The sequence below is a fragment of the Schistocerca gregaria genome, chromosome 6 (genome assembly GCF_023897955.1).
Source record: "Schistocerca gregaria isolate iqSchGreg1 chromosome 6, iqSchGreg1.2, whole genome shotgun sequence".
Lineage (NCBI taxonomy): Eukaryota > Metazoa > Arthropoda > Insecta > Orthoptera > Acrididae > Schistocerca > Schistocerca gregaria.
Genome location: NC_064925.1, coordinates 173,037,987 through 173,063,929, shown reverse-complemented (window position 1 = coordinate 173,063,929; position 25,943 = coordinate 173,037,987). Strand labels below are relative to the sequence as shown.

Genomic DNA, 25,943 nt, shown 5'->3' with positions numbered 1-25,943 from the left:
TATGAAGATTCACGGGTTTCATTGCCAGTGGGCCATTTTAATAGATCTCTAACCTGTGTAACTGAGTTTCATCTGTCAACACCTGAGATTACTTTCATAGACCCCACAGACAACACTTCTAAGCCAACAGGACAACTTGGAGTAGAAGCTGGTGTCAGACAAGGAGTGAACATTTCACAGTTAATCCTTCACTCTTTAGTGGAGGGTACAGTTGAAATAAGAATGTGCAACTTTTTCATGGCATCTGTTCTTCTATGTGAGATGTCAGTAAATTTTCAGGGTTAAATATGCTACCAAATCATGTCAAGGCAAATTTTGGGCCCAATGGAGAGTTAACAATGGGTGTTTGATCCTGGTGATGAAATAGGTAACACACCACTTTGTTGGGTTAATTTTTGCCTTCTAAATGTTGCACCACTGCATAATTTTGCCCAGGTGCTCCTATTAATTTATGATAAACAAAAATAAGGTTGTGAGATTTCTGGTATACTGCAGTATCATCAGTGTAGAAATATGTCACATTGCTGACCAGTTTAGAAATGTCACTAGCATAAACAGTGTACAGCAGTGTTGGCCACTGTGTTTGAAAATGCACACTAGAATAATGTGCCACATTTGAACGGTCCAACACACGGCCAGTCTTGGCTTTGCTTAAGCCTTCTCTGAACTACTAAGTACAGTGTGACACTTTATTTACCAGTGCAATGTGACAATGTTTCTTCTGACATTTGGACTGGCATTTTGTGGTTGCCACTTTCTTCAGTTCTGCAGAATCATGGTTTCAGTGCTGTTTATTTTTGCTATTTATTTGTGGTACAACGGAAGTTCATAGTTCCAATTGTTGTTTACATAAAAAGAGGCAGTATAGCATTCTACCATCCCAACATTTAAAAATGAATGGGAAACACAGATGGGAAGAATAAGAATTATTGATATCTATTACACAGTTGGATAATCAATAGGTTCTGCAAATTTGCTACAGAATAGCATTACGACATAATGCAGAATGAATTCAGAAATTTTGCTGATGAGGAAAGAGCTAAAAATTATAATGATCAACAGACAATATATACAGCATTTATTATTCTGAACAATAAAAAGCACGTTGTGCAAAATTAGCAGGCATGCAGCATATGATGAAACTGGTGATATGACTAGTAAATCTTCCAAAGTTGCATGTATTACTAGAGTGTTTGATGGAAATGAATGAAAAGTATGGAGACATTACATATCACTGCAGAGAATGTTCGTTAAATAATGGAGCATGCCTCAAATGATTTTTAGATTTAAGACCCGCTATTATTGAGTTCCTGATGCACAAAGGAAAGCAAGAACAAGAATTCAAACATACAGAATGAACTGCGCACTTCTCACTTTAAGTGGACTTAACTGCACATTGTCTACAGTAAAGCATTCAAAGGTGAGAAAAAAATTATTTCTAATCTGATGGGGATCCATTCAAAACAACAATCTTATTGTGGAAGGGGCAACCTCATGAAGAACCATTCATTTCCCTGTGCTCACTGGTGTTAAGAAAACACGAATTTTGAAGAATTTACTGTGGCACTGAAAGACTTACTAAACGTTTTGAGGACATTGGCAATCTAAAATGTGTTTCTGAGCTTTTTCCAAGATCATTAGCTGTTTAAATTAAAAATTCCTCTGAAGAGATGGAGATGGAACTGATCAATGTGCAATGCATGGCGTACTGGATAGGTAAGTAGAGTAGTTTGAGGACCTCTACAAGAACACAAATGGAAATTATTAATGTCAGAGTGTGACAGATCTACGAAAGACTTGAAAACAAACAAGGCAGAAGGAATAAACAACAATCCTTCAGAACTTCTAAGATCTTTGATGAAAGTGACTCCCAAATGGCTATTCAGTTGATGAGCAGAATCTATAAGACAAGCATCACACTTTCTTAAAAATATCCTCCACACAATCTCAAACTTAATAAGGGCAGATAGGTGGGAGATCTGTTGTACAACCACATTACCTTCAAGCTTGCAAACAAAAATTATATACAGAAGAATAGAAAAGAAAACTGAGGATCTGTCAGATGAAAATCAGTTTGGCTTCAGAAAACATACAGGCACCAGAGAGACAATTCTGATGATGCACTTCACAATGGATGCAAGACTTAATAAAAAAAAAAATCAAGACATATTCATAGCATTTGTTGACCCAAAAAAAGTATTTGACGATGTAAAATCGTGCAAAATGTTTCCAATTCTCCAAAAAATAGGTACAAACTCTAGGGAATTATGGGTAATGGTCAGGCAAAAGGCATGATGAAATCTGCCTTAACTGTTCAACCTGTACATTGGAGAATCGATGATAGAAATAATAGAAGTTTCAGCAGTAGGACAATAATTTAGGGTGAGAGATACCAATGATAAATTTCACTGATGATACTGACATACTTTGTGAATTTCAGGAAGAGTGACAGGACATGTTAGATGGAAGGAACAGTCCAATGGGCACAGCATACAGGACAAGAAAAAATCAAAGAGGGGTGCTACAAAAGAAGTGAGGAGTAACATAACACAGATTAATGATAAATTAAAAATCAAAACTTGCTGACCACTTCTAAGATGTGACACTGAGTATGTAATTTTAATTATCTGACTCTGGGAAGGTTGGTGCACACATAACTGGATAACTGCTTTCTACACTATGGACTGCCTGTTTTGACTGCCACGTCTGTTCAAAGCAGCAATGTCTTTTTCACCTTGTGGTACAGTAATTGCCTTCAGATCTGAAGGCCAATAGTTCATATCACACTTGAGAACCAGATTATTTTAAGTCAGGTCCTTTTGTTTTAATCGAGCTGCAAATAATCAATAAAAATTTCAGTAACAAAGTAATATAAATCAGTGTGTTCCTACAGGCCTTGTTCTTCAGTTTAAACGTCAGCTTTTGATTATTGTCAACATTCAGCTTAAGGCAAAAGTCACTCATTATTAGCATATTATTACCATTATTATTATTATTATTATTATTATTATTATTATTATTATTATCATCATCATCATCATCATCATCATCATCATCATCATTTACAGATACCAGAGCGTTATCACACTGGTGGACTGAAAACAGAAGTTATTGTCACAGAATTTCTATGATTCAGACAGTATTATCATGCCTCACATCAAAAGTGGCCCTTTTTCATCTACAACAAACTTACCAATTCATCTAATGTGGAAAATTAATAACCATACTGGAACGATGAGTTCCAGTCTGAGTTTATGGAACATCATAATAAGTAAACCACATTTACCAAATTTCACTAATTGTCAATTCATAATATAGTTTACATAGTGCTTATGTCATCTCACTTAATAACTGCTATTATCACATGTAGAAGCAATGTAGTTCACCAACCTACATTATTATGCATCTTTATTATGTCAACAATGTACACAAAATGACTACTGTATTGTAAACTAACTAGGTTTACCACAGTCCTATATCACAAAATATATGTACAAACAATGTACAAAACTGATTCTTGGACCAATAAATAAATAAATAGAATTTCTTAAGAAAGACGAGAGGAAAGTGGTGGGGGATGGGGGACGGGGGGGACGGGGGGGGGGGGGGGGGGGGGGGGGGGGGGGGGGAAGACAAGGATTAAAATGCAAGAAGACCTAGAGTCAAACTATGACATTCCCTACAGAAAATATGACACTGTAATTCAGCTACAGGGATCACCAACAAATATTTTCCCGATCAGTTACTACCCAGTGTATCTTCAGAAAATTACAGTGTATTCTAATTTGCCCAAGTTTTTGCGTCTTCTTGGTATTGGTCACGAATGCTGACAGGGTAGTTTTCACACAATATTTCCTCTTCATGGTAATCTCAAAACAGCATGTTTCATTTCGTTTGTGTCAGTGCTGTACAGGACTTCAACTCTCATCATTATTTCTGCCAGCTAATGTTTGTACTCATAAGTGTAAACAAATATAATGAAATGAATGCACTATGAGAAACCAACAGCACCTCAAAATGCAACATAAAAATACTTATTTACCAGTTTATTATTTTTAATAGTTTAACAACTTTACCTTTATGGCAGAGAGTTTTCTCTGAATACGTTCCTGGATTTTTAACACCCAGTACTCATTGCTAAGAATATCAAACAGGATTCTACCAATCAGTGCATTGATCCACATCACACTTCCTGAGACTTGGGATTCTTTTTCACTTTCTTTAAAAGTATCCTGTTCTGTTTCAGCTTCAGGTACCTCATCATGTGTTAGCTGTGATTCTTGGTGCTACAAGTAGAAGCAAAATATAATCAAAAATTAAAACACACTTATAAAATTGTTCACATGATATTAAGTAAAGTAAAAGTACAAATGATAATTTCTGGGTTTGGATACACTAATCTTTACTTTTTTATTTATCTTCTATGGCTTTCAACTGCAGAAAATATTTACTTTGTTGTCACAGTCTATGAACAACTTCTTATCACATTCTACACACACACTATTATATTGAAGAATTCTTTGAAGACAGTTTTGCAGTTTAAATAACGAAATTATACATTTGCTGTTTTAGACTGAAAACCACAGTATTTATCTGTGTAGCAATTTCTCAGAAATGTGTATAAAACAATGTAAAAATATTCATATGTCTCCAGAACATCATATCAATGATGATTTGAAAGTGTATGTTATAAGATGAATAAATCTATCAACAGTATCTATTTAAATCTACCAACATGCCTTTTTCTATCTCTTTGGTTCCCATTTGTCAACAGCTCTCTCTCTCTCTCTCTCTCTCTCTCTCTCTCTCTCTCTCTCTCCATTCTAACTACCAATATTTTCTTTTGTCTCAAATTGAATTGTTTACCATTTAATGAATTCAGAAAAAACCTTAAATGGTCAATACAGCAATTTATTATTTTTATTGATCACTAATTTTGGATTAAGTTGTTAGTGATCTTCAGATCTGTAATTTGACAGAAAATTGCATATAAGGAGAACCAGTATGGTACAAACTCCCAGCACAATAGTTCCATAATGTAAATACATACCATAGGGTCCTTTCTTTTCTTATGTACAATCTCAAAACCTGTAGGGCACCATCATTAATTTTGTGCAAGTTGCATAACTCAATATTATTAAACAGCTCAATGAAACATCAACATAAAATCACCTAAAAACATAAATAATGAACAAGTATTATGATACAGTGCATCAATATATCAAAAGGAAAGTTGAGACTACATAATTTTTACCTAAGACTAAGTAATTGTCACAATCACTGTGTAACAGCATTACATCAAATGATACCCAGATCTGCAGAGTGAGGTCACAATTCACACACTACATTACTGTAGACACACATCATATCAGTAGAGAACAAAAGGAAATTTCACCTGGTTATATGCGGAAGTCATACCCACTGTGCGATACTTAGATTCCACATGCAAAATATGAACAACCCAGTTTGTAAAAATGAGTTATCCATGACACATAGCATGGGGATCAACAAGGAAAATACCTGCATCATAGCAGCAAAGATAACAAAGGATGTTATGCATTAGGGCTTACAAGATTCCACGTTGTTGGCATATAATGGCTAGAAGAGAGCTGTGTAAACCTGTTGTAGGCTTAGAAGGTACACTAATGATTAAATACGAATAAATTTCATAAGGTTTACCAGAATTGTATCTGCAAAATGTTCATCATTAGACACTGCTGCTAAGAATGCTGATATAAAAACCACAACACGCTTCTGAACTGATTGTGGTACTTCCTTACTATGGGACAAGTTACTAAGGGGGTTCATGTTAATTTTACACTTTCATACAATTTCATATTTTTTTATATTTGAATACTTTTGGTAACGCAAACTCTGTTACGTAGCATCATAGATAATACAAATGTTATTACTGGCACTTTCAAATGTATTTGTTGGTCACTGTGTGGCATTTAAGAAACTAGATGTTTAACTGTACAAAGTTTTCATATAGTTGTTGTTATGGAAATAATTTTTATTTTTATTGCTACAATTCGTAAATTGTTCAGTAGTTTTTCTACTTTAATGAATATTCTACCAGTATCGCCATCTGGTGGAATATTGCTTGCTTGTAAACCCTGATGCATAACACCCTTTGGTGTCCTGTCTGCTATGATACAGGCATTTTCCTTGTTACATGTCATGGGTAATTCATTTTACAAACTGTGTTGTTCAAGATTCATATGTAGGATCTGTGTACCAAAATATTTGATGGTGGATATGGCTACCTCATACAAGAGGGTGATAAATATGCATTGCCTTCTGGTTTTACATCTCTTGTGTGATGTACTGTGTTAATTGTGATCTCGCTCTCCACATGTGGAATTATTTGATATAATGTTTTATGTAGTGGATCTATGAGATCTCTTAGTCTCGGGGAAGAATTAAGTAGGCTCAGCTTTTCTTTTGATATGGTGAGGCATTACTTTTAAGCAATTTTATGTTAGTGTTTCATGAAGCTTATAATAAGATTTGTTCAAGCAGCTTACACAAAATTTATAACAATCTGTCCTTCTGGCTGGTGACTACACGGGGGTGGGGATTCGATAATCAACCTGTTTAATGGAACAAAATTTTAACAAACAACAACACCATCCTCCACAGTGCCAATGTGACAATGTTTGACAGCCCATTCATATACGGTAAATAGTTGTAATTGATTAAGTCACATTTTACGGTGATGTTAACCATCAAGAGGAGTCATGACAGGTAGTCATCTAGTGGAACTGAAGTAATATTCAGGGTCCTCCAAATAAGTGTTATGGATTCCCTGCTGTTCGTAATCTCTATTAACAATTTGAGACAATAATATGAGCAACTTTCTTAGTTGGTTTGCAGATGATCTGTCATTTACTGTCTAGTAAAACCATTAAAATATCAAAATCAACTGCAAAATGATTTAGATGTCTGTATGGTACAAAAAGTGGCAACTGACCAAAAAACTAAAAGTGTAAGGTCCTCAACATGAGTACTAAAAAGATCACATTAAATTTCACTCACAAGACAAATTACATAAATTTGAAGATTGTTGATTCAACTAAATACCTGGGGATTATTACTGAACAACTTAAATCATAACTACTATCACACAGAAAATAATGTTGGGAACATGAACTGAAGACTGTGTTTTATTGGCAGAACACTTACAACACACAACATCAATACTAGAGAGACTGGCTACAATACACTTGTCTGTCTTCTTCTGGAGTACTGCTGTGCTGCAGGATCCTCAGCAGATAGGATTGATGGAGGACATTGAAAAAGGTGAAAGAAGAGCAGCTTGTTTCGTATCATGAAATAGGGGAGAGAGTGTCATGGATATGAATTGTGAGTTGGGCTAACAATCATTTTAAAAAAGCAATTTTTCACTGTGGCTAGTTCTTTTCATGAAATTTCAATCATCAATCATCAATATCCCCCCTCCTCCAAAATAATAATAATAATAATAATAATAATAATAATAATAATAATTACTGTTTCCTGTCTCCATAGGGGAAAATGACCATTACAATAAAATAAGAGAAATCAAAGCCAGCATGCTATTCAACAGTGGAACTGTATAGAAATAGTGTGAAAGTGTTTCATTGAACCATCTGCCAGGCATTTAAGTGTGAATTGCAGAATAATCACACGGATGCAGCTTCAGGGTAGACAGGTAGATATAGATGTAAAATAGATGTCGATGAATCAAAAGTGGCAATACAAATTGCCATTTATATCCATAAAAAATAGAGAAGTATGTGCGAAAATTTGTAAATGCATTAAACCAAGGATTATCACATTAAATTTTAACATGATTGTTAGCACATTGTGGTGATAATTAATTGTTCCTTAGGAATGCAGAAAAGGAAACAGTGTATTCTGTGGAAAATTTGGAAATTTGTGGTAAGGTCTTTTTGGACCAAACTGCTGAGGTCATCAGTCCTTAAGTTCACAAACTACTTAATCTAACTTATACTAACTTACACGAAGGACAACACACACACCCATGCCCAAGGGAGGACTTGAACCTCTGATGAGGGGAGCCGTGCGAAGCACGACAAGTCACTTCTGTCCGTACGGCTACCCTGTGCGGCTATATTTTGTGAAACAGTTTCAAAAAGCTATTGAATGATACTAACAAAATGTTATGATCTATTGCTTCCACAGATACGAATGCAAAAGAGGGCAATGTAGGAATTCCAAATGAGTTGAATGCAAAGAGGGGTACAATCTAATACAAACAGAAAAAAACTGAGTGAATTTCAATGTCTAACAAATTAAAAAACACAAATTCTCTAACTAAAAATAAATGTTGTTGGCAAATTCTTGTAGAACATAATTACTTCAGGGTTACAGGAGATGACTAAAAAAATAAAAAAAAAAAATAAAACTTGCTAGCTTTCAGAGTTATCCTTTAACCGGCTATAGTATACACACACACACACACACACACACACACACACACACACACACACACACACACACACACGCGCACATCTATGCCCCTACATGGTAGCAGCTAGACTCTGAAAACTAACAAGTTTTCCTTCCTTCCTTTGTGTGTGTGTGTGTGTGTGTGTGTGTGTGTGTGTGCGCGCGCTTCTCGGATAGTGGTCTCATTTGCTTCTCAGATAGTGGTCTCATTTAATCCTAAAGCATTAAAAAATAAAATAAAAAATCTTTTATGGGAGTTGTTGTTGTTGTTGTTGTTGTTGTTGCGGTCTTCAGTCCTGAGACTGGTTTGATGCAGCTCTCCAAGCTACTCTATCCTGTGCAAGCTTCTTCATCTCCCAGTACCTACTGCAACCTACATCCTTCTGAATCTGTTTAGTATATTCATCTCTTGGTCTCCCTCTACGATTTTTACCCTCCACACTGCCCTCCAATGCTAAATGATCCCTTGATGCCTCAGAACATGTCCAACCAACCGATCCCTTCTTCTGGTCAAGTTGTGCCACAAACTTCTCTTCTCCCCAATCCTATTCATGGGAGTATATGAGGATGAAGATCCTTCACTGATAACATAACTGAAAAAAAAAGAACAAAACAGGATGTGGGGGCAGTGTTTGGACATGTAACAGAAAAAGTAAAAAGAAATTATGATCATTATTTCATGGTGTTATAATTTCACCAAGATGGTAGGAGGCAAGATCCAGAGTTCATAAAAACTGAAGTGGTCTTAAGAGTGCACATCCTAAAAGAACAAAATATAAAGAGTTTTTAACATAACAAGACATATCTTAAGTCATGAAAAAACACAAATACAAGAAAAATATGTGGATGGAGAGTGGAACAATATTGTCACATATAACCACAATCAAGTCCAGATCTGAAATCGGAGTCACCAATGAAGTACAACATTTAGCACTGAAAGTATGTCTATTACAAAACATAGATGTCCAGACAGGATGGAACAGAACTCGTGCATAAAGTGTGCTGCTATTTATACAAACATCGAATATTCCAGAATGTGCAAACATTGAAAAAGTAAGATTATTTCAGGAAGCTTCCAGAAATAATAAACACTAAATAAGAAATAATTGCCAGAGACTGAGTTTGAACTTGTGACACAAGCACACAAGCAAGTGATGCTAACCACTATATCACATTACAGGCAACAAAGCTCATGCCAAAAAAACACTGAATCTTTGAGCTATGAAACCATTTTGAAAAGTGTAAAAATATAAGCAGCTAAAATTTATATCAGGGAAACCCAACTACATACAACTAGAGTAAACACAAAAAATTTAAATAAAACAAAAAAGACTACAATAATTCAAGCACCACCTCAGCACTAATACTAGTGGACTTAATTTTTGAGACATGTTCTATAAGGCCAACATACACTGACATTTAAAGTCGTAGAAGACAAAAGAAAGGGCAAATGTTTCTATATTCTGAATCACTACACAAGACTGGCTGAACGACTACAAGAAGCAAAAGCTTTTATGAAAAGTACAATGCTTTGAAACAGAAGACACTACACTTCAGATATCTACAAAATGACAGAAAACTGAAGAAAGAACTGAAATAAAACAAACAAGTTGTAAATTATTTTAAATGAAAAATACAAAATTACTTAAATATCAAACAACGATTAGCAAAACAAAAAATAATGAGTCTTAAAGTACATGTTTGTGCAAAGATTTCATTTGAAAAAACATAATCCCAAAAGAACTCACAGTGATATAAATTAACACAACTGCAACAACCCACAAAATGATTAACTCTAGGATTCATCAAAAATATTTGTAGCAGTTGCCAAAGAAGAAAAAGCAGAAAGCTCTAAATCAGGCAATAAATAACAATAGACAAATGTAGGATGCAACAAAATAAATATATATCACATAGCAGTGAAACTATTAATGAGAAAGACAGATTTCTCACTACAAGTGACCACATGTTAAAGAATATCAATGTGCTTAGTTAAAAAATGGATGTCAACTCCAAAATAAGGTCTCATCATTTGTATAAACATTTAATCAACATTCACAGCTTAAACAAAACATACTTAGATGAATCGCACAGGAACTGTAAAGGTGTTTTTCTGTGGGGAAATATTTTCTTCTGAGCAATAGTGAGGAAGATCTTGCCAATGAAACAAAGAAGATTACTTGAATTGTTTTCAAAATGAAATTACAATCAAGTGAATACAAAAAAGATGTCTACCAATGACAGCAGACAGACACAATGAAAAGAGGCATACTGGCAACTTCTGAAATTAGAGGTTCACATAGAGAAATAAAGTGAGAGATGCTGGGATTACTCAAGAAAGCTAAGTAAGGCTTGGATCCAAGCTATGAGAGCAAATCAAATATAAACAGGATTTTTGTTCTTGAGTGTGTATGGTTGACAGGACCATGCTTATATGCTTCTGGGTGGGGGAGGGGGGGGGGGGGGGGGGGGCAGGAGTGCAGAAGGCCAGATATTCCTCACTCCAACCAATATAACAGTAGTGTTCACAATGTCGGAGCAACAGGTGCACCTCTCCATTGCGCAATGCTTGATTATAAAATTTCTTATTGGTGAAGAAATTTAGGTGACCAAGGAATTTTCTTGGAAATTGACTGCACAGTTATGGAAAAACACACTGTCAAGCATGCATGTGTTTGCCTGGCATAAATAGTTCAATGATAGACAAGAATGAGTGGAAAATCATGAACGCGATGCAGTCCTCGGACCAGCATTGTGGACAAAGACATTCGTGTGGCTCGAGACATCCATGAAGACAACTGATGGGACATTGTACCTGAATTTGCAGAACAGGTCAGAATAAGTTATGGGAGCTGTCAAGCACATCACAAATGACATAATGCACCACACAGTATGACCCAGGTGGGTTCCCAACTTTCGACTGCAAATCAGAAGACCTTTGGGAGTATGTCAGAGACTTACAGCAACATTTGCCAAAAAAGAAGGTGATGCATTTTTTAGTCTTCAGTCAGATCATCGCCTGTGAAAAAATGGGGGTCCGCCACTACACTCTCAAGCAAGCAAGCCAGTGTGGAGTGGGAGAAGAAAGGGGAGACAGCCTCAGGAAAAATCAGGACTCAACTGTCAGGTGACAAAGTTCTTTCACAGTTTTATTTGACCAGATAAGACATTTTGCTCCTTGATTCTTTGCATTAGCAATGCACAATCAATGTTGTTTACAAGCGTGAGCTCTAGAATGAGGTGAGAGCTGTATGTCACCATAACAGACAAGACCAAATGATTCAAAAGTCATCCTCTTTCACAACACCACCAAGCCCCATACTGCCATACTGCAAGAAATGCACTGGATTCAACTTGATTACACTCCCTAGAGCCCAGACCTATCATCCTGTGATTTTTGTTCGGCCCACTTAAAAAAATCCTTAGGAGGGCAACAACTTGGAGATGACAAGACCATGGGCAGATTTGAGGGCAACTGGCTCATGACAGAATGAGCTACATTCCACAATACTGGAATAAGAAATCCTCCACCAAGTGGGAAAAAGTATTGCTGAAACAGAAAACTATAAAGAAACAAATTATATTTGCCTTTTATTTTTGAAAAAAATATTTTTTCAATAAAATCTGGTTTATATTTGATTTATCCTTGTACTGCAGCAGGAAAATTTTAAACCGAGTGCACGCAATGCACAAAAGCCAAGTACAGAAAAGGCAAAACATATTAACACATATATTTGGAATATTTCATATTACTTTTTATTATTATAAGGAAAAGAAGAAAACATGTTAAATTAGTGTACGTCAGTGCCATTTTAAAAGTTCACTAGTAGTTGTAATGCAATGCAAAAGATTTCACACAAAATTGGTTTGCAACAGAAAAATATTTATTACAAGCAGAAAAAGTGTATAACAAATCTTAGTGTTACAAGACACCGGAGGGCCAGGAGAGAATCTTCCAACACCACAGCTTAATATTACTACAAAAAGGCCAGAAGACGAGTGGAGCTAAGAGTCTGAAGTCAGAAGAAGTAGTCCGTGGTTGATGTTGTAGCACCAAGCTTGTAATAATTCTCAGCTTTGCCAATGGATCATATTGTGCAAATCTCACAATGTTTCATGGACACACACATCCTCAAGGCACACAATTATCAACACAGATAGTTGAAAACCTGTATCTGTGTTGATAAGATGCATGTTTTCAACTATCTGTGTTGATAAGATTGTCTGCTGTGAGGGTATGTATGGCCTCCTTAAAAACACAGTCCCAGAAAGAAGACACTGAACGTAAAACTTCAGTCATCTTGTTACATCCAACCATGTATGATGGTGTTCAACACAATGTCTTGCGTGGTTCAGCATGTCTGCTCAGTATAAGATTTAACACATTGGCATGGGATCTTGTATAAGCCATGTTTCCTAAAGCCAAGATTGTCTTTGATCAAGCATAAATAATTCCTCAATTTTGCTGCTGGCCGAAAAACAAACTTGACATTGTGTCTCTTGAGGATTCTTTCTATTGCTAAAGACATGCTGCCAAAATACAGCAAGAACACCATTGAAAATGGTGCCTCTGCATTTTTATTTACAACCCTGCTTTGAACTTGCTTGGAATGGAATGTATAACTTGCCTGAAATGGAATGCATGGTGTATTTGCCAATCAGAATAGCCATTCTGTTTGAACACCATTCTTAGGTGTTGTAGTTCACCAGGCACACAGTCAGTATCTGACACCACATGTGCTCTACATACCAAAGAGAGTAAGGCACTACCGCACTGTGCTGGGCGATAACAGTTTGTGTCTTTGAGTTGGTTTGCTGCAGTCACTATGTTCCAGCATCCTGCCGTCTTTTCTTATAACCATGATACCGTAAGGTACCAGTTTATTCCATCTCCACGTTGAATTGTATATTTGGATGGAATCATTTCAAATGCAGGGGAAACATTGGTAATGTGTCTATTCTAGGGGACCACAGCACAAATGTATCTTCTGCATACTGCCAGAAGCAGGGGCTTGAAGGTATGTTAAATGCAGTGCTTTTTCCTCAGAGTCTTCTAAATTTATTGCAGATAAGCTCTAAAGAGCCCTGCAGAGGTACTTTTATAAATAAAGATACTACATCATAACTAATCAAAAGATCTGACAGTTGTAACTTAAGCGCCTTCAATCATCCTATGAAATCCTCTGAATTCCAGATATGATAATCATGTTTGCCAACAAGAAGTCCCAACAGTGAAGTAAGATGTTTAGAGAGGATATAGATAGGGGCTCCAATATTGCTCACTACAGGGCAAAAAGCAGAGCCATCCTTATGTACGTCCAGTAGGTCATACAGTCTTGGGGGAACTGCAGCCTGCTCGCACAGGCCCTTATTGACTTTAGTCAGAGTAGAGCTCTTCTTAAATAGATTTAATGTTTTTCTCTGAATCTTGCCAGTCCAATTTCTCTTAGATTGCAATAAGCAGGATCATCGAGCAGTGGCTCTACCGTTCAGTTGTATTCAGCTCGTAAGAGAAGGACTCAGCATTCTGCTTGTTGACATGAAAAATAATGAGGTCTTCCTCTGTTTGCAAATCTTACAGAGCCTTCCTTTCTGGCGAACTGATATTAAACTTTCTTGGTGGGGCTCGGGTTAAAATTTGGCAGGTGTCCTTTTTCTGCAAACTCACTAGGAAGTTTCAAAATTTCCTGTGCTATCCCGGCTATCACATCTGGGATTGGAGCTGTTACACAGTTCAAACCTTTCTCAATCACCGAAACCACTGCATCATCTAAGATCCTATATGTGAAATTAAACACAGTACACCAAAGTGGTGCATTCTCTTCTTGCAGTTGGGCCTCGAAACCAGTATTTTTTAGATTTGGCAAACTTTACCTTGGTGTTTGGACCAGACAGCTAACGCCCTGGTACCCAATCTCAGGATACAGCTGAGAGGTTCCAAAAGATCTTCAAATACAGTGATATTAATTTTATGGACATAATGTGAAGTTCCCGTCATGTGTAAGCTACCAGAAAATGAAAATACCAAACAGCCATATCAATGAAATATTGTGGGATCTGCATAATATTATCCGACAGCAAAACCCAAGAAGAGTATCTGCAACAGATCCATTGGGAAAGTCTGAAAAGTCACGTCAATTATAACGTTTCCCCGTGAATGTTGCAGTGCAATTAAAATAACATGTGACAAAATAATACCATTGTCTAGGTAACATCAATAATGAAACAGCTTCATCTCCTGCACCACCAACAGGTGGCAGGGACATCTCACGCTATTGTCACACCATCAGTAAACAATAGCATGTGGTGTCAAGCAAGAGTAGCTTGCTAAGCTCCCATTGTCTCACTGTGAAGTAGGATTGTCATGTTTTGCAGCATTCTGTGTTTGTTAGCTGTTGTGAGCTATTGTTTTGATGTAGCATTGCTTTAGTAGTAGTGTGTTAAATAGAACATCTAGGAATATGTTTTCCAGCTTCAAAGAAATTGGCAGTTGGGCTGGGAATTCAATTCAAAGATAAGGCTGCAAATTTTTGCACTCTGAATGATGTTTCAAGAGTGGTGGTCAGAGCAATAGCTGCACTTAACATTCATAAGCTTACAGTACAGACGATTGGAAAAGACAAGGAACAAAAGAAAGATGAGGGTGATGAAGCAGCCCCACATCATTCACGTCTGGAAGCACCAAACATGAAAAGAACTTATGACAAACGGGTAACCGCGCAGGATGCAAAACAGGAGGATGCAGTATAGAGACATCTATACAGTTACATTAACACAATGAGTACCATACTTTTGAAGAAGCATATTTTTAACTCCTGAGTAGCAGAGTTATTTAATGAGAGTAGGACATATTTCCTAAACTGTCTTCTTGTGCTTGGATTCCATAACACTACTATTCGTCTTCAACATTTATCATTGAAAGAAGAATCATAGAAGACAGGAGATGCTTGTATTTGCACGCTGTGAGAAGCATTGCATTCAATGACATTATGTGGTCTGACAAGATGGATGTAACAGGTCAACAAAAGACTGTACAAATCACACCAATCAAGGAACAACACAAGCACAAACAGGCATGGGTACCAGGATAACCGGCCATCATGCTGGCTTGTCTCAAGGCTTTACTTCAAACTGATTGTAGCTGTTTGGTTATAGAAAACAAGGTGGCAGCCAAGAGTAAATGAATGCCACAATTTTCTCACAATAGTTATCTAATTTTTTGTCCAGTATTAAAAAATAATAAAGGATAATGTTCCATAACACTACAGCGTGTCAGATAAAGCTCTGACAGTGTAGTAGAGAAAGACAGATATTTTGTTTTGAGTGCAGAGAAAAGTTCCAACTGCAGAAACTGAACCTAAAAGAAATATTGACTAAAGTGGGGTACATGGAAATCATAAAGCTTAACAGCAAAAATCCGCATGCTATAGGTCTACAAAATTGCTTCAAAATATGTCACACACTGGATTCTGATTAAACATATATGACTCAAGTGAGAAGTAACCTGGCAAGAAACTGCAATATTGACAGTGTCTTTCCTGACCGTACATGGTGCATCACGTGCTGCCCGCATCTCTGCAGAAGAGACATTCAAAATGACCACCAGAAGCCGCTGCTGCAGAGGACTCATCTTATGCTGCCAGGTGATGGTATACAGCCATCAGAGGACATCGAATTGCATGAACTTATGGCCAGCAACTGTGACTGGTCTGTGTGTCTTTTTAATATGTCATACTCAGAGCTCCATCTCATATTATCTTCAGATTACTATCAGACTACTCTCCAGATCATGCCAAGTATACAGAAGACAGTACAGTGAGACATTACAAACCTAGCATGAATCCAAGTAGAACTTTTCAAACCTAGCACAACACTATTGCTTCTCCAAAAGCTAGTGAATACTGATAACCAGTACTAATAGAATAAAGGGAGAGAGAGAGAGAGAGACCGCACAGTGACTACAGAGTACAAATTAATGTATGCTTTATACTGAATTATTTTGATCATTCCATATGGTTTGATGTGTTCTAGAGTGTTCAACCAACTTGTTACACCAACAGACAGAACAGAAACAATAAGAAATATATCTCAGTTATTTAAATTGAGGTTCGAGAGGGGAGAAAGGAAGGAAAAGGAAAGAACTGTTGATGTCAGTTACATTGGGACTTTATGCGGAATCAGCAGGAATGAAAATGTATGTCGAACCGAGATTCAAACCCGGGACTTCATGCTTGTGTTAAGCAGTACGCCACGTGGACCCAATGTTTATCGCAATTCCATTGACTACTTCAGTATGCCTTACAGCTGACCCAGATTCCCACCTAGTGACACCTATCTGCAGTTCCCATCCATGTCCTCCATGTTCACTACCTTGAGATTCCCGCAGGAGTTCGAATGGAATTGTGCATCTGCACTGAGGTGCTGGGTTCTTTGCCTATTGAGGCATGTTGAGCTTGTATAAGTACATGATGAAAAACCCACAGGATGCCGTAAAATTAAGATTTATTATTATTTAAAAGAGAGAGAGAGAGAGAGAGAGAGAGAGAGAGAGAGAGAGAGAGAGAGAGAAAGAAAAGAAAGAAAGAAAGAAAGAAAGAAAATTAAACAATTAAACATTGAGTAACCAGAGGGTTGTCAAAGATGTTAATTATGAATGTGCGGTAAGGCACAGACAAACAAAAATATTTTCTCATTCAATGGGTTGTACATTTTTTTTTGTTCTGAGACAGACACAAACTAACTCTCATATGCAGAAGGACGATGAGGATGTGTGATTTTAAAGATGAAGTATTGTGATCTCGATGTATTATATGTGGGAGTAAATGATATAATGTTACAAGTACCATATCATCATTTTATTTATTGATTTAAGTGAAAGAGGAAAATTACAGGAAGAGGATTTTCATGATTACAACAAGCGCTGGTGTCCCCGGAGTCTTCCGCCACCTGCAGCTTCAACAAAAATGTAAGGAAGTCCGAAGCCCGAAAGAATACCAATAAGCACAGAACATGTTACCACGCAATCATATACAATTATAATTTATTCAAAAAAATCTCTTTTTTCTTCCATTACAAGCTGGATAAATTATACGAAAGCACGGTGTCTGTTCTTTCGCACATGTTCAAAAGAACAGACACCATGCGGAATCTGCAGCTGTGATAGATATTGAGGGTGGAGGTGGGGGGTGGGGGGGGTGGGGAGGGAGAAAGTCAAGTCCCAATGCAGCTGACATCAATACTTCCTTGTGGTATATATTGCGTAAAGTGAAGGTGGAAGGGGAAAAAAGGAAACGGAACTGATTCGCCTCGGTGGGCAATGAATCCACTGTCTTCAGTGCAGATAGACACGTATGTTTGAGCTACTGTGGGAATCTCACTGTAGCGAGCATGGAGGACATGGACAGCATCTGCAGATGATTGGTGCTAGGTGCAATTGTGTGTCAGCTGGGAGATGTGCCGAGATAGTCTGTCCTATTGCATTAAACACTGAGTCCAGATGGCACAGTGGTTAATGCAACTGCCTAGTAATAAGAAGATCCCAGGCTTGAATCCCCGAATCCTAGTCTGGCATCGCCGCAGGAGTCACAATGTCCAAAAGAACAGACACCAAGCGTTCATATAATATCTCAGTTAACTATGATGAGAGCAGATATTGCAAATATTACTTTGTATGACCAATCTCAGTTTGTGAGCCACACAAAAAAGTAAGCAATGAAAGAGATTTATGAAGGACTACTGGAAGAGCGCATAAAAGAAATGGTCATTTCTGATGGTCCAGCACCATTTTCATGTTCAAACACTTTTCCAATCTTGTCTCTCATTGATATTTCTTAGTGGCTTCATGTCACTCTGTCTAGCTTTGTCTCCTCTTGCCTTATTGTCCTACATGATTTTGATATTTAATTCTTAGAACTGATAACTCTTTCCCCCCATTTTACCAGACTCGTGGCTCTCAGGTTCTGAAAAGTACTCTTTTTGCACCCTTTTTTTTCATTTTTATATCTGCTGCCATTTGTCTACATTTTAATGAAATTCTATTATAAGATCAAGAACTACTTCTCCCTCAAAGTTTTGTAAGACTGAAAGTGGGGATAGAGGAAAGATACAAAAAAACCATATTGTGAGTATGAAAGATAAAAGAAATGAAGAGACTCTACATCCAGTATGTCCTAAGTTCCTGTAACCCTCCTGGTCTCAACCTTCATTAGTCATTGTCCTTACCATCTAGCCTCTTCCCTGTTCCCATTCCCAGCACTAAACAGCCATCTATTCCACCAACACACCCACAATCTTTTTACTTCTCTCCTTTTCTGCTACCCCCCATCTCCCATCATGTGCTGCTGCTTGCAGTCTGGCATTAGCAGCCAAAGACTCTGGTCGTGTGTGTGTGTGTGTGTGTGTGTGTGTGTGTGTGTGTGTGTGTGTGTGTGACCTATTGGCCCAAAGCTTACTTTCTGACAGTTTGTTGTGCCTATCTGCAACTCAGCATCTCTGCTATATGGTGAGTAGCAACTACCCCTTTCATAATATTGTCATTTTCCATTTTTTGAAGTGAAGTACTTCAAGTAAAATAATTCACAACTAGAGAGCATAAATAAAAATCTAAAAATGTCCTCAGAAAATTTTGAAAATAAATAAAACACACATCAACACTGAAGAATATACAAGCAGTAAAATGGGACACAAGGCTAGTTCTGTCCACCACATAAGATTCCCATTGAGAGAGAATTGATGCAGGCTCCACATTTTTCAACCAGTAAGATAAAAAACCAATGATTTGTTTTGTGCTTTAGTCCAACACAAATAAGGCAGATCACTGCCATGAACCAGGTAGCATGTGGAACTGAGATCAACACTATGTCTAAGGCTGAGAACTTAGTAAGGAGCAAACTTTGTGACTGGAAGTAACTTGAGCTAAAATCAAAATGAACGAAGCCACAGTCATCTTGAACACAACACACAAAATCACAGTTCCACTTCAATGTCCAGGTCCAGCAAGTGAGTTAATTGTTATAGGTGATGATCAGTGTACAGAGCCTTGAAAGACAAGATACCAATAGCTGATCATTCCCTGTGATGATAATTTATTTTCTGTGGCTGTGATACATCTTTCGTGTCTGCTGGGATTGTGGCTGCTGCAAGGTGAACTATCTGCTACACAAATACTATTGCATGTGCTCTCTGAGTGTGTCTCCATATTGCTGCGGTATCAGAATATCACACTTCATGGTTCATACAGAGCACATATGAAAGCAGAAGTTAAAAACTGAAGATTACAAAAAACATCTTACTGATACATTCAGTCAGTAATGGTACTTCTTGTTACAAATTATGTAGCAATTCTCAACAAGAATATAAAACTAAAAAGAACTACAAAGCTATTGTTTGACAGCCAATGTACACCAAAAACTCTTGTGATTTCTACTGATCCAGAAACATAAAGAACTTGCTCAATGAAACGATTATAGATAGTAGATGTGCATTTTATGGCTTCGTGAAATTTTGAAGTCACTGCCATATGAACTGTGACTCTCTCACTACCAACAAACAACAGACCATACAAATTTTGACAAGATGCAGTTCACAAAAAGAAGACAAAAGATAAGAAACACAAAAAATGGCTGATGGTTGTAATAAAAGAAACATATGGAAGGCAGTAGGTTGTAGAATAACATGATCACAAAAGGTCCGTGATCACAAAAGGTCTGTGAAAATATTCTTTCTTTACTTTCCAAATAGAGGTAACGAACTGGTAACTGTTTTCATCTGAACCCCTAGAAAGCAAAGCGGATTATATGACACATGGCTCAGGTGCAACAGCTCTTACAATGTCTGAAGAAAAAGGGGAAAATGGCATTCACAACAGGGGTTTGACTCATCAATTTTATTAAAAAGTCATCACCACCAGTTTTTCATTTATTTGCAAACAGTGTGAGAACTGCATCAGTGAGGTAGGGTATCATACTGATGCTTCAACAAGTCATCCCAAGCCTGAAAATTGGTAAGCGCATCATTGAAATGCTTAGTAACTGATGTTTCCAAGTACTAATGGGCAACAAGATGAGTTCCCAAATGAAGCTAAACATCTGGCTGCCACAAGGATATGTCCTGGCCCCTCTCCTGTTTAGTTTTTACATATCAGATATGCCTGAAAGCCACATCAACAAAGTGTAGGTATGCTGATGACTGGGCACTGAAATGAAGCAAAGAGATCTTGAAGTTACCGAGTTAGTGCCGACTAATGATTTTTATTAAGTGTCACAGTTTCACCTAAAAAATAAGTTGGCCATCAAAGAGCTTATGGTCTACTTTGAAGTAAGGCTACTCAGGTGTAACATTAGCCAACTTATCTAAGTGTCACACTTTATGAAGTGCTCAGTTACAGACAATATACATTAAGAAGATCTCCCAAAATCAAAACTTGATATAACATTTCCAGTAACTCTGATGTACAATATGGTGATCCCCTGTTTCAACACTCTGTACTTCTGCTCTTGGATTGGTTTACCCTGTAGTTTTGCAGCTTCAATAGCACTCATACAAGGCTTGTTGACACACAGCTCAACTGTACCACACGTCTTGTAACCTACACCTACTTTCTGGCTACCAATATTCTGCCACATAACACCTCTGACTCTGCAAAAGGGAAGTGCAAAGAAAAATTCTCATCTCCCTGTTCATGCACGCTTTCTATCAATCGATAAAAAAAGGCTTTGCTTCCATTATCCACCCCTGGAAAGTACAAAGATGTTAGCTGACAATGGCTTTAATACTAAGACAGCTGAGGACACTCATGGCAGATTAATGCTATGATGGAACACCTTAAAGGGCCCATACATATAAACCAAAACACTTGGCTTTGAACTGCCACACCAGATCTGGTCAGTTCTTAACAGAATAAGTAAGTACCTGTACTGACAGGTGTGCCACTTCTCTCATAAGAGTAAGAAAATAACTTCTCCAAGTTGTGACTGCTGTGCTGAAAAGCAGGATTTTCACCATGTAGTCCAGGTATGTCCTCTAAGGGCTTTCCCTTGTAATCCAATAGAGTCTCTGGTGATGACAGAGGGATCAACAGATCAAATTCATGCTCTGGATATTAGTTTGTAATTTGAGATAACAGCAAATATTAATTTTTAGTGATGTAGCCATACATTAAATAAAAATAAACGGACAGGAGATTCTCTCTCTCTAGGAAACACATTACACTCAAGCTTAGAATATGCTCTAGGATTCTGCAGCAGACCAGAGTTAAGGATACTGGTTCATAATTTTCAGTACCCATTCTTTTCTCCTCCTTATATAGAAGAGTAATCTTTATTTTTTCCCTTTTATTTGGGGTTGTTCACTGTGCGAGTGACATTGAATGCAAGCTAAAAATGGGGTCAGTGTCACATAATATTCTCTGTGAAGCTGAACTGTACCGTAACTCTGTCAGGATCTTGTCCTTATTTGTTTTCAATTGGTCAGTTGCTTTTTGGCACCAGGATTGCTTGTTTCTACCTCACCCAAGCAGCCATCAGATAACTACACATAATTATTATCTTCTTATGTATAAGATTGTTTTTTAAATGCGAGACTTAAGATTATTTGCTGTTTTCTATTCCTGGACTTGTAACTGACCAGAAGCTTTTGATTCAGTGATTTTACTTAGGACCAGAATTATCTAAGTTTTTTGGAAGGATCTTTCTGTAACCTATGATACTTGAAGTTTTTATGTTGGTTTCACATAGCTCTCATTATACATGCGCAAATTTCTTCAAACCTTTACCTGTCAGCATTTATGCACCCTTTTTTGAACACAGTATGCACTAATCTCTGTTTTCTCGGAATTTTCCAAATACCATCATTAAACTGGGGTATTTTCTGCATTTAATATGCTTACATGGGATGTACCTATCCAGAACACAATGCACAATAAGTTTAAAATCTGTTCACAATTTCTCAACTTCCATTGCATTCAAATTAAAAGAAGTATGTTCATTTCCTAAGTAGAATGCTAATGACTACTGTATTTACCAGAATATAAGATGAACTTGATTATAAGTTGACCCCCTCTCCCCTCCTTTTTAAGGGGCTTCTTCAGAAAAAATTATTTTTAATATATTCTGTTAGAGCAAAATTACAAACTGTTTTACAGACGGAAAATATCTGCCTAAGAAGTTAACGTTATACCTATTCTAAATTTATGCCACTTTTTTTTCTGTCTGCATTTTTATAATACAAAGATAAATAAAATAAACAAAAATAAATTGTTTAGATTATTTTGCAGGCCATTTTCTTTTCTATCTTTTTCACTTACTAACTCTGTTGTCTCTGGTATCACCATTTTTAATCATTATTCTAATAACACAGTTGTGAAATTCATATCTTTGCTGTCAAACATTTTTGGCGGTCTCTTCCAAATATGTTGCAATTTCTGAGGTTGTAATTATCATGAGACCTGACAACATAGCTGTTTTTTATACAAATACATATTGGATTTCACCTTTATATTGACGTGAGAATGTTACAATGTCTCTTGCTACCAAATATATCATCTGCCCACTGCTCTCTCATTGACTGTGTAGAACCAGCAACTGCCACATTCCCTTTCATTCCCATCACATGTCACAATGACCATTGACAGCAAGGCAGCACAAAACACATAAGTATGCCTTTGACCCCTACCAAGACCGTTTTTGAAAAATTAGGAATGGTCAAGACAAGTTGTTTGTATGAATTACAGGTAATACTGAAGTTTATGTACCTTCCTTTAAATGTGACAACAGGTGACAATAAAATGACGCTGTAAGAACTAAAAGTTGAAATTATTTTAGTCTAAAAGACAGTTAAATGTTGTGTGTTGCACCACAGTGTATTCAAGTTGAAAATTTTCTAGATAGTTTTTGAACTATGTATTACGTTTTTAAAGCCCATAAAATAGATAGTATTAAACAAAACTGAAACAATGTTAAAAAAAGAGGAACTATAAAAACACACTTATGGTGATGATAATGCATTTTTATATCATCTTAGGAAAATATTTTCATCACATTCCAGCTATAGTTTTGAAGAACTTCATCTTATTTAGTATGTTTTCTTATTAACTCCTTCCTTTCTGTGGTTATTTGTGATCTTATTGACTGCACCTAAAGATTATATAAAATGAGAACTTATACTCACAGTTGATAGACTTTGTTGCAGTCCAATGGAACGACTGCTTCCAGGTTCACACAACTCCAAGTCAAACTGTGACATGAAGCGAGTATAATCACTAAAATTGAGTTGATCCAAAGTTTGTGGAGTTATAGACGCAGTTGATGGAATTGTTGATAATTGTCCCTCTGATTTAAAGGCAGATGATGCAGCTTGACTCAAAAGCGCTGTAACTTCAGCATCACTTGATGATTGTCCAGTTGCTACTTTCGGTGTTGGTGGAGGTGGAGGAGGTGAAGGAGGAGGTTGTGTTGCTGTTACGACAGCTGGTTCCTCTTCATGATTAACAGGACTAGACGCAAATATTGCAGCACCAGCAAATCGTCTGAACCTAACACAAAAAATAAAAATAGATTAAAAATGAACAATAAATAAATATAATGCACATTCCATGGACATCTTTATGTCTAAATATTATTAAGATAAAAACACAGAAAATTACATACTGACTCACTTGAAATGCCTTCATAAGGTCCTGATAACATTAGCAAGCACAATTTAAATACACTGCGCATCTTTTTGTCTAATGTAGTTTTACTGAAAGAATATTATTATTCAATGTTGAGTACCACAATAAGGAGGGTACCCTGTTGCCAATCAACCAATCTTCATCAACAAAAAAAATTGTCATAGTGGATGGCAATAAGACGAGGCAATCACTTACCTATAGATGAATCGTGTGGGGACACAGAGAAAGAGAGAGGGAGAAAGAGGGAAAATGGAGGGAGGGGCGGTGCCATCAGTCATCTACATCAAAACGGTCTAGGGTTGAGTGTGTGTGTGTGTGTGTGTGTGTGTGTGTGTGTGTGTGTGTGTGTCACATAAAATTCCCCAAGACATGTGAGGGTGTAGGTGTGCATGCGTGCATGCATGGCTGCCCCCCCCCCCCCCCCCCCACACACACACAAGCACACCTATATATAAAGATAACTCACCAAAACCACATAGTAATTCAGTACAGAAACAACTAAAACTCAATGACATTATATCTGCTTCCTGGCTAACATTAAAATTATCCATCAATAAAATGTAATATATGGTGACCTGTGAGCTTCAATCACCACCAACAAGGAGATAAAATTTCTTACTCCACTCTTAAGTGTTTGACAAAGTGCTCCACTGCAGACAATTAATGAAGGTACAAACATATGGCATAGGTTCCCAGGTATGAGCGAGGCTCAAAGACGTCTTAAGTAATAGAACCCAGTGTATTGTCACTGAGAGTGAGTGTTCATCAAAGACAAGGTCATCATCCTCAGAGCCCCAGGAAAGTATGAGAGGACTGATTAAATATATATAAGAAATATCCACATGGGAAAAATATATTAAAAACAAAAGATTCCAAGAATTACCAAGCGGGAAAGCACCGGTAGATAGGGACAATAAAAAAATACACAAACACACACACAAAATTTCGAGCTTTCGCAACCAGCGGTTGCTTCGTCAGTAAAGAGGGAAGCGTGCGCGGATCCCGGGAGCGGAAAGACTTCCCTTAGGGGAAAAAAGGACAGGTGTACACTCGCACACACACACATATCCATCCATACATATACAGACACAAGCAGACATATTTAAAGGCAAAGTGTTTGGGCAGAGATGTCAGTCGAGGCAAAGATGCTGTAGAATGACAGGTGAGGTATGAGTGGCGGCAACTTGAAATTAGCGAAGATTGAGGCCTGGTGGATAACGAGAAGAGAGGATATATTGAAGGGCAAGTTCCCATCTCTGGAGTTCGGATAAGTTGGTGTTAGTGGGAAGTATCCAGATAACCCGGACGGTGTAACACTGTGTGAAGATGTGCTGGTCGTGCACCAAGGCATGTTTAGCCACAGGGTGATCCTCATTACCAACAAACACTGTCTGCCTGTGCCCAATCATGTGAATGGACAGTTTGTTGCTGGTCATTCCCACATAGAAATCCTCCCCTCTCCACCAAGAGTGTCTTTCCGCCGTCAACCTAACCTTCATAACCCCTTGGTTCATCCCTATGAAATCCCCAAACCACCTTCCCTGCCCTCTGGCTCCTACCCTTGTAACCGCCCCCGGTGTAAAACCTGTCCTACGCACCCTCCCACCACCACCTACTCCAGTCCTGTAACCCGGAAGGTGTACATGATCAAAGGGAGAGCCACGTGTGAAAGCACCCACGTGATTTACCAACTGACCTGCCTACACTGTGAAGCTTTCTATGTGGGAATGACCAGCAACAAACTGTCCATTTGCATGAATGGACACAGGCAGACAGTGTTTGTGGTAATGAGGATTACCCTGTGGCTAAACATGCCTTGGTG

The 25,943-nt window shown here is 37.5% G+C and overlaps 1 protein-coding gene across 8 annotated transcripts in view; it reads right to left on the bottom strand.

The window, feature by feature from the left end:
• Window positions 1-25,943, bottom strand: part of LOC126279051 (testis-expressed protein 2) — a 321,894-nt gene that overhangs the window by 99,256 nt on the left and 196,695 nt on the right. For all 8 annotated transcript variants that reach the window (XM_049979461.1, XM_049979464.1, XM_049979465.1 and 5 more), the window contains 2 exons: window positions 23,620-23,983; window positions 4,077-4,286 (listed from right to left, as the gene is read on the bottom strand). In XM_049979461.1, the coding sequence (XP_049835418.1) occupies window positions 4,077-4,286; window positions 23,620-23,983 (574 nt within the window). The remainder of the gene's footprint in view (window positions 1-4,076; window positions 4,287-23,619; window positions 23,984-25,943) is intronic.